Source organism: Epinephelus lanceolatus, chromosome 10 (genome assembly GCF_041903045.1).
Source record: "Epinephelus lanceolatus isolate andai-2023 chromosome 10, ASM4190304v1, whole genome shotgun sequence".
Classification (NCBI taxonomy): Eukaryota; Metazoa; Chordata; class Actinopteri; order Perciformes; family Serranidae; genus Epinephelus; species Epinephelus lanceolatus.
In genome coordinates, this window is record NC_135743.1 from 5011126 (window position 1) to 5028054 (window position 16929).

The following is a 16929-nucleotide window of genomic DNA, read 5'->3' on the forward strand; positions in this document are numbered from 1 at the left end:
TCACAAACTCTCACACAACTTGTGCCGTATAATCCAAGTGTCATTTATCCAGCCCTTTCTGACAGGGAACTGAACTAGGAGTTAAATTAAACTCACTTGTCCTCTCTTCCAGCCAGACTCCATTGACAAAAACAGTGATTTTTCCTCGCTGAACACTGGAGCTGCTGGTCCACTGCCACCTCCATCAGTTAGTTTGTTTGTGTTACTGTGTGACTTAAGTGCTTTAAAGGGTTAGTTCAGATTCACCAAAGTCACACAGTAACACAAACAAACTAACTGATGGAGACAGCAGTGGACCAGCAGCTCCAGTGTTCAGTGAGGTAAAATTACTGTTTTTGTCAATGGAGTCTGGCTTTGAAGAAGATTTATTGTCAGATCAGTTTACCATCAGAAAGGGCTCTGTGTTTGTGAAGTACTGAACATGACTGGATCAATGAGACTTGGATTATACTGCATGTGAACAGATGTTTTTGCCCCCTTTAATTTAAGTCCATCAAGAATATTTCCATTTTTGGATTCTTCATTCACAGTGGAGGCATGTGAGTTTAATTCATGAACTCAGTCTAACACGAGGTGAGTAATTGGTATTCACATGGTCATTTGGGGGTGAAGTATTCCTTTATTAATCCTTAAATTTGTTTCTAGCGCTGTGTTTTAATCTAGCAGGAGTTTTACTCTCCGCAAAATTTCTCTGGCAGCCTCTCGTTGTGTGTTTGGGTCACATGGAAGCATGTCGTACATTCAAAGACTATGACTGGTCACATGTAACAGAGACTCTTTACATCGGGACTTTCAGGGGGAATTCAGAGTAGAACAGCCGATGTGACAGTATGGATGAATTATGTGATAATTAATAAAGTCACAAGATTATCTGCAGTGGCACAGGGTGTAACGTCGCTGGTCGAGGACGGAGCTGAGACCCACCGAGTGACACGGAGCGAGAGGGAGAGACGTAATTGGATAGTCACAAAATGTGCCCATTTGCTGCTCTGCCTCCGTGAGTCTCTCCAAGCAAGAGCTTTTCAGTATAAATTATGAAGTGTGGATATAGTCACGCAGGCACAAACACGCACACATGCGCACACACTCTCACACATGCACGCACATACACACTCATGAGTTGTGGTTTGTGTATGGTCACCCTGCATGTACTGTACATGCACACAGTAAAGTCCCTGTCTGCTTAGAAGCACTCAAGTTGTATCAAGGTGTGTGTGTGTGTGTGTGTGTGTGTGTGTGTGTGTGTGTGTGTGTGTGTGCGTGGATTTTGTCACATGGTTACATTCCTTCACTCCGGTGCAAGGCTGAGAGGCAATACATATGCACACACAGCCTCTCTCTGAGATGCACGTGCTGCTTGAAAGAGTGTGTGTGTGTGTGTGTGTGTGTGTGTGTGTGTGTGTGTGTGTGTGTGTGTGTGTGTGTGTGGGCAGCCTGCCTTTCCTGCCAGAATGTGTTAATCCGCTTGACTGCAGATCCCAATCAGGGCAAGGAAAGGAAGAGAGCGAGGGACAGAGGGAACACGAGCGAGCGAAATGCTAAAAGAACGGCAGCGGCGGTGAATAAGGCGAGGAGAGAAAGCAAGATTGGCGGAGAAGGGGGATGCCCTTTTTTCTTTTAAGCAGCTCAATGACGACAGATCTCTCCAGCAAGCCTCGCCGCAGGCGCTGAAGCACTTTGGGCACCGCCCCGGTCCTCCTGGGTTGCGGCCAGGGGAGCCTCGCGTATCTCAGAACACCACTTGACAGGATTCGCCCCTTAAAGGAAATGATTCTGTTGGCCGCCTTGATCACCTCAAAACTTCCAACAAAATTATATGACCCCAAACAAACTCACTTCCAACCTCTTTCAGACCTATTCCCCCCATATCACTGCACACTCAAGGTGATGCTTCTGTTTACCTGGGGACACTCCTTCTCAGATAATCCTGCTTCCCTGTCCAAATTCTGAGGACCTCCTAACACCTGTCATATCCTGACGTCCTAATCTGGACTAGATGAGGTCACCGCATGACCTGCCCCTGTACATACATGATTGGTCAGGCTAGGTCAGCTGATTATTCTCACTGGAACTTGTTTAAATGGAGTAAGGTTTATTTAAACAGCCCTTTATCACAGGAAGACGAACCTGACAAGCAGAGGACAGCAGTGACATTATGTCCAGGTAAATGTGGTGTGTTATATGACATCATAAGGAGTTTACACACATTTTTTAACGTTTTGACTTTTTATAGAAAGAAAAAAGGAAATTAATTACTATTAAAGGGTTTTATAATTCTCAATACCTGGTAATGTAGAGAAACAACATGAAGACCATAAGTTAGTGAGATATGATTTAATAATATAATTGAAAATGTTACTAATTAAGAAAATTAAAATATGGAATTCTGTGATTTACAGAGATTTTTTTGGTGGCCGGTTAAATCATCAAATACATCAGTTTTTCACACAATGTTCAAATAATATAAAGCAAAGAAAATAAAAGACAAGACAGATGACAAACAGGACCAAAATATATAAGTTAATAATTACATTAATATCATAAACATGTGGGCGACTAGTCGACTAATAGCCCCAAATGACGACTATTGGTCGACTAGGAAGATCCTTAGTTAAGGGCAGCCCTACTGATCTCAATATCAATCAAAATAATCGGGATTATTATTTTGGCCACAATCATGCAGTGTGTACATAACAGACCCTGATAACCTACTTGAATCAACCCAAAACCACCAACCTCTGAGCTCAAAGAAAAGAAAAACACATGACGAAAAAACTTATTAGGGATGGCACATTATCAGTTCTACTCCACATGATTATCGCAGTCAGAAGAGTTCATGATATCTGTAGAAAATTTAAAATAAATAAGTGTAGGGAGTTGGAGAGAGCATCTGTAACCATAACTGTACAAAAATGTACAAAAAAAGAGGAACTATACTTGATTTATAGTGAAAAAGGCAACTGGATGGTATTGGGGGAGGGAGACAAAGCGAGAACATAAAGAAACAGAATGATGTGTTTTGTTAATATGACATCAATATTTCATATGAAGTGTCATGGTTATTGTTAATACTACTATATCACAACACCCCTATAACTGTTGACACATACAGCGATGAAGTACTTTAAAATTATTCCATCAATATTTTAGGAAACAGACTCGTAAAAAACCTTCAAGTCTCGCTATGTATTTTTTTAAAACGTCTTTTTATTTGTGCTCTGAGCTTCATTAACAGTTTGATTCTGAGGCAAGGTACAAAGTTGAGTCATCATTTGTCACTGCCTGGTGTGAATGAGATGGAGGGTTAATTGGAAGTGATTTCTCATTATTGCAACAGCATTTCTGCAGCATTTCAAGGTCAAAGACTTCACAAAGATGTCTGCCATGGTGACGTCACTGTGCCACACACTTTGAATGCTCCTAAGTCTTGACCCTTCTTTTAAAGTGATTAATAGCTCTACAATGAAACGGGGCCAAGACTCCATTAAAAAGATATTAAGTACTGAAAGTCCTTGATTGACAAATTAGTGACTCATTTCCAGACTTACTCATAATGTGGAGATAGTAAATAATGAACAGCACCTCAAAAAACCCAACAAAAACAGATAAATAGCCTTTCTGAAAGAGAAGTCTTTATTAATGGACCGTCACGCTTTTTGTTCAGCCAGTCAGGGCTTAGATGACATTATCAGTTTTGGCTGACTGGCCGTCTGCAGCTGATGAGGGACGTCCTCTGTAATCAAGCAAGTCATCCTGAGGCCTCTAAGAGCCGATGGGAGCAGAGGTCCATTAACCTCATGGATAAAAAATTCCAGTCAGAGCTGGAGGGGTAACGTGATGGGTTACCAAACAGAAACTCACAATTTTAAAAAAGAAAGCTGCGAGTACACAAAATAGAACTCATCACGAATCAATAAGAGACAAAAGAAGACTTAAAATGAGATATTTATGTTTCCACGCTGATGATAGCCACAGCCGCAGCATTATGTTTTCAGGTTGACATCCCATTCTTGTAAACGAGATGATTAAAAAATGCCTTGAGGAAATTTCTCTTAATTTGGCACAAACGTTCCCTTGGGCTCAATGACAAAGTTATAAAAATTTGGTGGTCATAGATCAAAGGTCAAGATCAGTGTGACCTGGCATCTGTCTCGTTCTTGTGAATGTCATATCTCACAAACACTTTAAAGGAATCTCTTCAAATTTGACACAAACGTCCACTTGGCTGAAGAATGACCTGATTGTTGGTCAAAGGTCAAGGTCACTGTGACCTCACAAAACTTTTATTTTTTTTTTAGCAATAATTCAAGAATTATTACACTAATTAAAACAAAACTCCGCACAAATGTCTAAACAGGATAAAATAATGAAGTGATGACATCATCATGTTCTGCAAAAACACTTTTCTGGCTTAACGGTAATCAGCGTCATATCTCAGGAACAGAAGGGGAGACATTTGGTCAGATACTGAGTTGGTGACTAACCTTGAAACTGTGCTGACTGTGTGAATGTGTGTGATTTACTTCTGCAGTCTACGCCACAGTGGGACGTAACATTACATTATGCCTTGTGCCGGGCAGCAGAGACTCAATATAAAGTACACAGTCATTATCCAGAAAAACACATAAACAACACACACATGCACAAACACACAAAGATGCATATGTAGGAAACAATGGGGAGTATCTTCACGCTTAACAATTAAAACTCCCAAAACTTTATTGGACTGAAAAAAGGCAACGTTTTGAGCCAACTGGGTCTTATCAGGCAAATGGCCAACATGACAACCTGAGTTCTGCACAGATACCAAAACAATACTTTTCAACACCTTACTTTGAGAAATATAAATGTGTTTTTCTACAGAACCTGTTTTGTTTTTTGATTTGTTTTGTTTTTTTTCAAGAGAAGCCAAATTTCTCAAACTGCCATAGAAGATTTTTATTTTATTCTTTGCCGATATAAAATAGAGAAATTGGCAAAAATTTTGATTTAAATCAGGAACATTATTATGAAAGATGAAAAAACACAGCATTAGGAATGTGAGTGGACAGTCATGCCAACTTTTAGTCAGTCAGTTTTATTTATCCAGCCCAAAGTCACAAATCAGCCTCAGAGGGTTTCACAGTCTTAATATTTTAGGACCCCTTCTTTCCTTAGACCCTTGATTTAGATACCTAATTACTTTCTGGGAACCTTAAAAAAAAGGGAGAAGAAACCTTAGGGGGAGCACAGCTAAAATACATGGGGCACGGACTCAGTGCGACACATCTGCAACAGTAGACCACTTCCATTCTAATCATCTGAAGCGGCCACACTGACCACAGAAGCTGCACAGGCATCACGCTGCTCTTCTCTAGTTTCATGCAGCTGTTCTGTTTTTATACCTCTGCTGCAGCAATAACTGAGGCTGAAGGCATTATGTTTTGGGGGTATCCGTCCCGTTCTAGTGCACGTGATATCTCATGAATGCCTTGAGGGAATTTTTTTTTTTTTTAAATTTGGCACAAACGTCCACCTGGACTCAGTGATGAAGTGAATGCATTTTGGTGGTCATAGGTCAAGGTCATTGTGGCCTTATCTGCCTCATTATTGTGAACGCCTTATTTCAAGAAGGCCTAGAGAGAATTTCCTCAAATTTGGCACAAACGTCCACTTGCACTCAATAATAAAACTTATTCAAATTTGGTGATTAAAGGTCAAGGTCACCGTGACTTCACAAGACATGTTGGCCAAAACCCAAGAATTCATACTCTGTTTTTATTACAAATTTTCCCAGAAATGTCTAACAGGATAAAATGATGAAGTGATGACTTTAAATATCCAAAAGGTCAAAGGTCAGCTTCACTGTGACATCATAATGTCCTGCAAAACACTTTTCTGGCCATTATTTAGCATCATATCTCAGAAACAAAAGGGGAGACTTTTGGTCAGATGCTGAACTGGTGACTCTAATCTTGAAACTGTGCTGATTGTATCAATCTTCTGTGTGTGAAGCATCTATGTTTTCACAGACATGGATGTAAACTGTAAGAGAAACTTGACTGGTGCGTGGAGGCTTACAACCACAAGCCAGTAATTCTACTTTTTTCTTTTCAAGGCCCTCCGACAGGTTAAAAACTCCATTTTAAAAATGATTCCAGTAAATTCCTGGTTGTATCAGAGTGTGGATGTTTTTACTTTTCACATTAAAATAAATCAATTAACTCAATTCATCCTGTTGTTTAAACGATCCAGTTAATTAATTCGGCACCAGTTAATGTAGCCTGTGTCTTCAAACCCTGCATAACCAGCTGCATTATAACTTGGCAAAACTCAGTACACACGCATTAAAGCTGGCACCAGCCACACGCTGAGTCTGTGTAGCAGGTAAAGAACCCTGCTTCACCCCGGCTATGTGACGCAATGCATCTGTGCCCCATGTACTTCAGCCATAACAGAGAAGAGATCCCTGTTCCAGGATGGACAGACATGCGATAGTCGTGAGCAGAGTAGAAAGAAATCACATCTATTTGAACATGAAGAAACAGGATGACATTAGGTGCATAAGGTGCGATGATGAAGCACAAAACATCCTCTGTGCCACCGAGCTCTGCAGAGATGACAGAAGTTTCCATGACTTGAAATGTTTTGATTTTCAGTGTGACAGACGCTTTTTAGTGGATATTAAAGAGTATTGAGGTTTGATAACCAGAGCAGAGGAGAGAGAAAATAGAAAATACGGCGGGGAAGCTCTGGGAACGGGTCAACAGAGAGAGGAGGGCAAAAGAGGACAGAGACAGAGAGAGTGGTGGGAAAAAGACGAGAGGGAGAGGGAGGATGACAGGAAATGGGCGACCAGGGAAACTCACATATGGAGACATTACAGAAAGAGGGAGAGATGTTAAGGGCGAAAAACACAGAAGGACGAGTGTGAGACTTTGCACTTTTATGCGAGACAGAAAGAGAGCTGCGTTAGAGGTGGTGGGCCGAGAGATGAGAGGAGAGAGCAGCAGCGTTTCATGGAGAGCTGGAAACAGAGGTCGGGCGGACAGGCGGGTGGGCGAGCATACGAGCCAGAGGGGAAGGAAGGGAGGGAGGCAAGGGGGCGGGGTTTGTCAGCAGCCCCAGCCAGTCAGAGGCCAGCGCGGTGCTCTGCAGGGTATTCTTACCCTGGCAACACAATAGAGTGAGACAGAGAGGGAGAGAGGCAGTGGACAGGTGAACAGATGGCTGACTGACTGAGAGACAAGCTGATCAGTGGACTACAGTGTGTGTGTGTGTGTGTGTGTGTGTGTGTGTGCATGCGTGTGTGCGTGTGTGCATGTGTGAACGTACTGTAATTTAACACAAAATGTTGGAGCCGTGAAACAAAGAGAAACTGAGACAGAGAAAAGGGAGAGATACCCATGTTTGCAGTGTAATGTTCACAAAATATCAGTTGTGTTTACATGACAGAGAGCGAGAGGAAGGCTTGTGATGTCAAAATACATCAAGTGTGTGTGTGTGTGTGTGTGTGTGTGTGTGAGTGCACGAACATGGAGACTGTGTAACAAGGATGGGTCGTGTGTGATCACTTTCTGTTTTAGACCTCCAGAGTGAGGACATTGTCGTAAAGTGAGGACAGTGCTGGAATGTGAGGACATTCAATCTGATCCTCGATTCCCTGAAAGGATCTTATTTATCCTTCGGGATCTAGTCCGTATTGGATGATTCTGTACTTCATGATTTACGTCAAGTACAAGCGTTTAGTGTCAGTGCAGGACGTGGGTGGGATGTCAGAGTGAGGAGGTCAGGGTGGCAGATGGATCGAGTCTGACTTTTCATGTAGAGTTCATGTCCTGTCAGAGACCTGCAATTAATGTTTGCCTTTCTCTGAACCATGACAACGATCTTTTCCTAATCTTTTCCAAGTGTTTTAGTTGCCTAATCCTAACCTTAAACTAAATATAACCTTTCTGCACCCTGAAGAAGACCTTAGGGCAGCGCTCGACAGTGTGAGCGTTTCTAAAAATAGGTGTGTGCGAACTGTAAAAAATATTAAGGGGCACATGTGCGCATAAAAAAATCAGCCGAAGCAGCCTATATTTTTGTCAATAAAAAAATATGATAATCTAACCGCAAATGTTGGAGGAACTCCAGCCGCCTTCCCTCTTCCCCGTGTGACACGGCTATGGGCGGTTTTCCAAGCCACTGTCGGCACAACGAATATAAGTTCCACTGTCGGCTGGGTGGGAATAAGTCAAAGTGTGGCGGAGAAGACGGACCGGGAAAAGCGGTGGACCTCCGGGGAAGCCTGCTCCGTTCTCCCCGCAGCTGCTGGGCAGGGTGGAAATAAGTCCTGCAGAGTTTCAGAGGACCTGGAGAATGTTTTAGGATAGTAATAACATTATATAAGATAATCATATTGCAAAGATAATATATATAAGATAATAACATTAAAGACAAAATTAAATTGCAATACTTTTTCAAAACTTGATGATTTTACCTTTCTGTACATTTTGTATACAAATTCATTAAATAATTTTGCTTGTAAATGTCTATTTGCATCACGTTTATTACGGAAAACACATTATTTGATCAATTTACATTGTGCCCCTAAAGTTCTTTGTGCGCTCCTTACTTTTTCAACTTAGGAGTACATGTGCTCCTTGGGAAAAAGTTAGCGTCAGTCCCTGCTTTAGGGTCAGAACTGGTCTGTGTTTTAATGCAAATAACCATGTTTTTCGAATGAAGGCTTTTTAACTTGATTCAAGTACATTTGTTCTGCTCCAAGCATGAGTGCCTTAAGTTATTTTTTCTTACCATGTGCTGACTAACCATAGTTTATCTGACATAACCATAATCTTTCCCTTATTTTTCTAATGCATGCTAGTAGGCGGGGGTGGAAAGTGAACAGAAAGGCAGATTTGCTAATCCTGTGTTTGATCCCAATGATGGAAATCAAAAGCTCATTGCGATAGATGCTGAATTGAAATCATGACACCTTTCTGTGCAGATATTGTACAAAGTTAGATTTTGAAAAAGACATTGGATGTAAAAACGATCACACCGGGGATAGTCTCACATAGCCACACCAATCTACAGATCTTGAGAAAAGTCTGACATCATCATATCACTATTTTGATGAAGAGGAGAAAAGTGCTTTGGCTTGTTTTTGTTTCTCTAAACCAATCACAATCATCCAGGGTGGTGCTAGGGCAAAGATGCAACGATGGTAACCTTAGTCAGAGTCAGGGGGAACACACACAGTGACAGGGCTAACTGTTAGCATCACACAGCTAACGCCACAAAATGGTCATTAACGGATTTAACGACAGAGTGAAGCTGTTGCGGTGTCTGTGTGAGTTTAATGGGGCTGTTTAAAAGCTCAGTGTCGGTTGTTAGCGCTGCTGATGTGTTAGCTCGTGCTGACTGGGAGGGGAGCGGCAACAAAAAGTTAGCTGATCTGGTGGGGAATCGGGACGGTCCAGGAACGAAACTCCAGCGCTCAAAACAACTGATTTCAGCTATAGTTTGACTGGAGATGCTTTGAAAGATTTGGCAAATCAGCTCCGACTGACCATGTCAGAAAACAGAGCATCATCGGGCTTGAGAGTCCTGTGAGTCGGAGTCTGGGCTTTTCTGAGGCGCGTTCACAAGCTGTTTTATTTATTGTAGATCTTTACAACAATTCACAGAAAGATCAAAGCAGGCGTGACTTATTGCACCAAATCTTCATCAAAACTTGACATTTGCAGTGTGTAGGTTGTGAGCTCAGACTTTGTTGTTGTCGTTTCCTGTAGCAAAGGGGATTTTGAAAACGAAACATGCAGATAACAGAGGGGAGGGAGAACACAGGGCTAGATAGCCAGCAAATGGCAGGCTCACAGCCACAGTCTATATCCAGTGAGTCAGACTAGATCAAGGGTTAAAAGTTAGTTTTAAGATCAAAGAATTATTCCAGTTTATTTAAAGGTGTTTTTTTTATGTTTTTGCCATGATTTGTATAAATAATTGAACACTGTACTCACCATTTGTTTTCTGAGATCAGGGTGAAGAAGCACAGAGAGTCAGATGATCAGAACCTTCCAGAATACACACATTTGATTTGGAAGATGAAATGTGGGAAAATTAGTACCCAAACTGTTGTGAACATCCACCAGAGGTTCATATGGATCTGTTAAGGGAACTGGGTACATTTTCCAAGATGGCACCCCATCCAAAATGATTAAATAAGGGTGGAGTTGGGGTTAGACCTGAGGTTGTGATGGTTAACATCAGGGTCAGGGAAGGTAAATACCAGAATTATGTCACTGACGGTCCTCACAAGTAGTGTGTGTGTGTGCATGTGATAGATGCACCGACATGGCTCCGGTCTTCTCTGCAGGCTCTTTATCTCTTTGTGTCCTGACAGCGGGGGGGGTGGGGGGGGGGGGGGCAGGAGGTCCACGCCTCCATCACGTCCTCCATGCAGCCCTCTGTCACATGCCCTCATTGTCATGTTGTTTATTTATTTTATTTTCCTCTATGGTTCTTTCATTCTCTGGATTTTTTTAGGTCAGAACACACACATAACTGCACACCAGCTGCCACCGCCGAGCGTGTTTTCTATGAACTGTGGACAACAAAGCGCGCGGTGGCGGCTTCTGTGCGTAAAATTTGCATTAAGCTGCAGATCAGAGCGCTGACTTGTTCTGGTGAGACTCAACAGCTGAATCAGGCGACTGTCTCCATGATTTGGAACAAATCTGTCTAATAACCCGTTTCTGTGGGTAGATAAAACAGCGCTTTGACACTGCGATAATAATAATGGCTTCCAGTTTTAATGAGATTCATATCAAAGAGCGCTATTGTTATTAAAACTGAAAGTCTCTGTACCCTGACATCCAAGTGGCATCATTACCCTCCTGCCCTCACCTGTTTGGTGGATTTAAGGCTAATTTATCCCAAATTAAAAGAGTCTCTGTCTCCTCCTCCTCAGGGTTTTGTCGGGAGCTCTTGCAGGTACGAGTTCCCGCCGGCTCCTCTTCCGAGGCTGAATTGCATGTAGTTGAATCATCCTCACTTAGCAGTGATTGTGCGCAGTGGGAGACATGGAACATGTGCTTATGTTTTAATCAGACCACCACCAGACTGCAGTCACACTTGACACAGCATAATTAATTAAAGAAACGATAGGGTGTGTCAAGTATTGAATATCATCTTAGAATACTTTGTTTCTCATGGTTAATCTATGAAGCCATTAACTGTTACAATAAGAGAGGCACCTATTGTGGAATTCTTCTGTGTTGTTTATTTTGCTTTTGTTGTTATTTATCCCTCCTTTTGTACCAGGGAAACCAAGAAATCTTCATCATAAAAAATAACTAAACTGCCCTTCACTACACCACCTTTGAATGAGCACAAAGTCAATTATACACATTTATGAAACAACCTTTAACATGGAAAGGTTCAGTTGTTGTGGAGGCGGAGGCTTTATGTTTCTGAGATGTCCGTGCATCCATCTGTCTGTCTCATCTCATTATCTCAGGAACATCTTTAGGGAATTTTTCCAGCTTTGACACAAACATTCCCGTTCACACAAATGAACAGATTAGAATTTGGTGGTCGAAGGTCAAGGTCACTGAGATCTGTCTCATTTCTAGTATACACGATATCTTAAGAAGGTTTCCAGGGCATTTCCTCAAATTTGACACTTGTACTCACGAATAAACTGATTAGAATTCAGTGGTCAAAGGTCAAGGTCATTGTGACCTCACATAACATGTTTTTGGCCACAACTTTTTTTATATACTCAATATCGTTTCAGTTAGTTCTCAGCATTATGTTTTCAGGTTGTCCATCCATTAGTTCGTCCCAGCCCATTCTTGTGAATGCCTTGGAGGAATTTCTTTATATTTGGCACAAACGTCCACTTGGACTCAATGACCTGATTTGATTTTGGTATTCAAAAGTCAAGGTCACTGTTACCTTGCATCCAACTCATTCTCGTGAATGCAATATCTCAAGAGGGCCATGATGGACTTTTCTCAAATTTGGCACAAACGTTCACATGGACTCAAGAATTACTTGATTAGATTTTGGTGTTTGAAGGTCAAAGGTCAACTTCACTGTGACATCATAATGTTCTGCACAAAACAATTTTCTGGCCATTACTCTTAAGTCACATCTCAGGAACAGAAGGGGAGACGTTTGGTCAGATACTGAATTGGTGACTCTGATCTTGAAACTGTGCTGATTGTATAGATCTTCTGTGTTGTTGGGGGGAAGCTGTGTGTGAAGCATCCGTGTTTTCACAGACATGGATGTGAACTATAAGAGAAACTTGACTGGTTCATGGGGGCATACAAACACAAAGCTGTAATTCTAGCTTAAGTCAAGTCTAATTTTTTTTTCGATTCATGCCTCATTCCTGTTTCAAGATACAGATGGTCATTTCTCTTGGGGTCCGGATATAATATTTGTCTTTCTTTACTTGTTCAGTGACAATCGGGTTTTCAGTTAAAGGACTTGATGAGATGGAGATTTTTTTTTTTTGCAGTGTACTACAGTCTGTTGCTGATAGATTTCAAGGCGAGGGATTTTCTCCTTTTTTCTTACGCTACTCAGGGCTAAAGCTTGTATTTGGACCACAGAAGGCTCTCCAGCTCCAGTTTCAGATCCATTTTGCTGTGAGGATCTATCTGCTTGGCTGTGTGGTCAAGGGCCCACCGGGCAAAGCTACTTAACAGCAAATCTCGTTTAGCAGAATCCTCTCAAAATAAGTGCCTCTCTCTCTCTCTGTCTCTCTCCCTCCTCCGCTCTCCCTATTTCTCTTCTCGCCCTTTTCAAAGTGTGCTAACATTGTCACAACCTGACTGCCGCTAGCCGCGGCGCTAACACCACCGCGTGCTTCCTAACTCACCCATTACCCTTTCACTTCGTTCAACCACTTTCCTCGGAGCAAACCTTCACACCAATTACTAACACTGTTAATTAGCCCGTGTGTTTGGAGGTGTGATGCTTCAGTGTGTCTTCTGACATGCACCTCAGGTTTATACATAGTTCCTCGTCCTGTGAAAGTGCTGCAGGCAGCTACAGCACATCCTGATCACTTGGTGAAATGGGGGTGCTTGTTTTCTACCACCACATCCTTTCAAGCTTTCTCCGTTTGGAATTTCAGTCAGTGTTTTCTTCACCCTTTTGATCCATGACTTCCCGAGGGCACCTGCCGGGTGAGCGAGTGCAGATTCGGTGGTAATAGCTTGCTTTCACGTGGGCGGCAGGTGTTATGATCGTTGACCTCAGAAATCAATCGAAGATTATCAGAGGTTAAGAATGTGCTTTCTGTGGGGCCCTTTCTCTGCTTCTTCAAGGCACTGCTAGAAAAAAACAAAACAAAAACTTGTGTGTCATTGCCAGGGTGAAAATGCTTCATCTGACTTTTATGGCTTCATCTTTATACAGTGAACAGTGTGGGAGTCAGCAGATATGATGCAATCAAGATGGTCATTTGTTTGTGTGAAATGAAAATGACCTCATGAACTGTCTTTAAAAAATGGTAAAGTGGTTAACACAGAGTGTGCATGAAAAATGACATGTAAATGTGCCTCCTCCTTCTCCTCCTCTACCCTTCTCTGACCGCTTCAGACGTTGCGAAAGAAAGGCTTTAACGGCTGCAACAGCCCCGAGCCCGACGGAGACGACTCCATCGACCAAAGCCCGCTAAACGAAGAGAAGTACCGCAAGACTGAGGACCTGGACAGCCTCTTCAAACGCTACGGCGTGAGTACCATCACACTTATATCACCTTATCTAACCTACACTTTCTCTTCTTCTTCTCTGTCTCTATCTACCTCTCTATCTCTCTGTCTGCCGTCTTCTTCTTTGTTTGGGGAACGAAGGCTCTGAACAAGAAAGAGCACCGGGACTCTGAGAGCCCAGACCCCGAGGAGCCCTTCTCCCTCACCCCCCGCACTGAGGAGAAATACAAAAAAATTGACGAGGAGTTTGATAAAATGATGCAGAACTATAGGCTGTCAGTGAGTACCGTCCCCTCCCCCTCCTCTGTGTAACCCCGCCCCCTCCTCATGTTGGTACCCTGCTGCTGCCGCTGTCCGGACCGCCGGAGTTTCTCCGGCTGCTCATGGCGACCTGACTACTCACAGAGCACTCGCCTTCACCATCCCCACCCCTTTGCCTCCTCCACTTCACCTCTTACCAACAGCACCTCCCCCCACCCACCAAATCACTACCCACAACCCCCTCTGATTGTGTGTGACTGAGCAAGGAAAAGTAGGGCAGAGAGGCCGAGCTGACTGACAAACTTTAAAAACTAGGGCTGCAACTAATTAGTATTTTCTTGTTTGATCAATTAATAGTTTGGTCAGAAAAAAATGTTTTAGAGGAGCTCAGCTTCTTTTTTTTTACCATTTTTGCTTCAAAAAGTATCAAAATAGTTGTGGATTAATTTCTGTTACTCAAGTCAAACTTTATTTGTAGATTTGTACTTTTAAGAAAACCGCAGTTGACTGAAGAGCTGAACAGGAACAAGATACCGAAACAGATGAAAACAGAAGCAAACGACAAAAGGAACAAAAGAAAACAATAAACTTAATGGAGAACAAGTTGTAGCACAACACAGGGTGAAGTCAGTTTAGGTGTCGAGCTCAAATCAATCATACGCGAACGAAAAGAAATGGGTCTTCTGCAACGACTAAAACGTTTCTGTCACTTAATGGGACGCTCCTGCCTATTGCAAAGACTTGATCACCACTGTTTATGTGTCTTGTCTCGAAACATCCAGGAGCATCTGATCAGCTGACCTCAGGGCTCTAACTGGAATATGAAGACACTGAAGTTCTGCTAGATAAGGAGGCACCAGACAATTTAAAACCTTAAATGCAAGCAAAATCTTAAAATAAATTATAGATGGACAGGAAGCTAATGGAGGGAGGCCAACACTGGTGTTATGTGATAAATTGATTGAGTAACTCATTTTTTAGCTTTATCTAATTTCCGTTTCCACTGAAAATCACCTTTCCTCATTTTCAAAGAATAAGATTCAGGATTATTCTGGGACAAGGTGTCCATTTCGAGACATTTTTGAAACTGGATGCTGTGTGACATGGTCCACCTGTCTTGACACATTTCATATCTTGTTTTTAATAAAAAAGGGACTATGTATAACAGTGTGAGTCAGAAATCCTTAGAAAAAGCAGTGTAACACGAGATAGGGCATGCGTCACTGTGGTTATTCACCTGGAGTTACAGTCATTACAGTGAGGAGCATCCTCAGGAGTATTATGGCTTTAATACAGTGTTTCTGATGCCTCTGCAACTTCACTAATGTACAAGAATAAACAACAGAGGGAGAGGAGTGCTAACTAAGTCCTTAGTTTTCACAAAAGTTGGCATAGCAACCGATATCACAGGGGGAAATCATGCTTTATGATAATAATCAACACGTTGGGAGCATGCCTCTGAGCAGTCGGCTGCCTGGCTGAAAGCGTCTGCATCAGCAACACTACAGAAACAAGCGTGCAATTGCAGACACGCTGTGTGCGCCAGGGCCCAGTCTATTCCTGACATGATGCAGGTAACACAGAGAGGGTGCAGTTTCTAACTGCTCGTCATTTACAGTATAACTGAGGTCACTTCTGTCTCGGCGTAGTCCTGCTCCTGCAGCTGGATGTGCTCCTGACATTATCCAGGTTCTGCCTGCTGCCTGGAGCTCTGCCAGGCCCCTTTTACCGCTCCGCTCCTGTGCCAATTTCTCTGTGATTCATTTTTTCCTCCGCGCTCAATAATACCATTAATGTCACTTTAATGAGTAGCACTCAATTTTCAGCCCTTCGTCCTGACTGCCTGCTCCTCTGATTGGTCACTTGGGATTGGACACAGTCATGTTGGGGCTCTGCAGGAGAGTTAGACAGAGGATAGTCCTGGAAACATGTATGTGGGGTTGTGTCAGCACCTGGGTTTTATTCTCAGTTTTTTTTTTTACCTCAGTTAGTTAATGTATTAACTTAACTGGAGACACAGTCAAAGCAGACGGGTAGTAAACACAATCTGTAGCCCTTTTTACACAGCGATAGAGCCACTACGAACGCCAGCATCAGGTCAGTCCTGTGTGGGATTTCACACGGCATTCTGGCATCGCAGAATCTAAAGAGGCGTGACGGACATGACATTTGACACAACAGCAATGGCCTGTAGTGTGACTTCTAACATTTGGTCGGCAGCACTGTCTGAACAATAACAATGGCATACCATGGCAACAACAGTTATTTACAGTCTCTGTCATAGAGCAGCTGATCTCATCCTCTGATCGGAGGGTAAAGAACTCCTGGACCTCATCATTTTCCATATGTGCAGACATTTTTCGGCTGCTGTTTTTCTTTTTTTGAGTTAGCCACTAACTGCTATCAGCTAATTTAGAAATCATTTGCTTTGGGTTGCACGAATAACACGTCATCAAAACGTCACGCCTGTCCTGCCCATAGTCCTGTGCTGTCAGCTCTCCCGTTTATACAGAAGTACATTCGGCACTCTTATAACCTCAGCTGCCGCCTTAAAGGCACGACAACTCCATCCCCCATTCTGCAATTATACCTCTTAGAAAGAACGGCGAGGCGGCATAACAGCAGCTTAAAAGGGGCTTGTGTTTGACCTTTCACCAGCCGCCGCTCCACTTGTGAGACACAAATGCTACGTAGAACTTTCAGGGAATAGCAGGACTATGATAAAGTACATGAATATGAATATACGCAATCTATAGATGAGACTCTCATCTTTTGAATCATTTTGGTTATTTTAAAAAAAAGAATAATCCCAGTAATGCATAGCAGAGTATGCAGCTGAAACACTATAGTCATCCACAGGAAAGAACCATCTGTCATTTCACTGATGAGGAAAACTACATAAATGAGACCCAGACAGAGAAAAAATAACTTTTCCTTTAAAGTATAGCTCCCATAAACGGCTTGTTAA

At 42.4% G+C, this 16929-nt stretch overlaps 1 protein-coding gene across 23 annotated transcripts in view; it reads left to right on the forward strand.

The window, feature by feature from the left end:
* Positions 1 to 16929, forward strand: part of mef2d (myocyte enhancer factor 2d) — a 144555-nt gene that overhangs the window by 72396 nt on the left and 55230 nt on the right. For 12 of the 23 annotated variants that reach the window (XM_078171333.1, XM_078171339.1, XM_078171343.1 and 9 more), the window contains exon 4: positions 13588 to 13722. In XM_078171333.1, coding sequence (XP_078027459.1) covers positions 13588 to 13722 — 135 coding nt within the window. Of the gene's footprint in view, positions 1 to 13587; positions 13723 to 13841; positions 13980 to 16929 lie in introns of all 23 variants that reach the window. The other 11 variants (XM_078171332.1, XM_078171338.1, XM_078171342.1 and 8 more) reach the window with 1 other exon arrangement.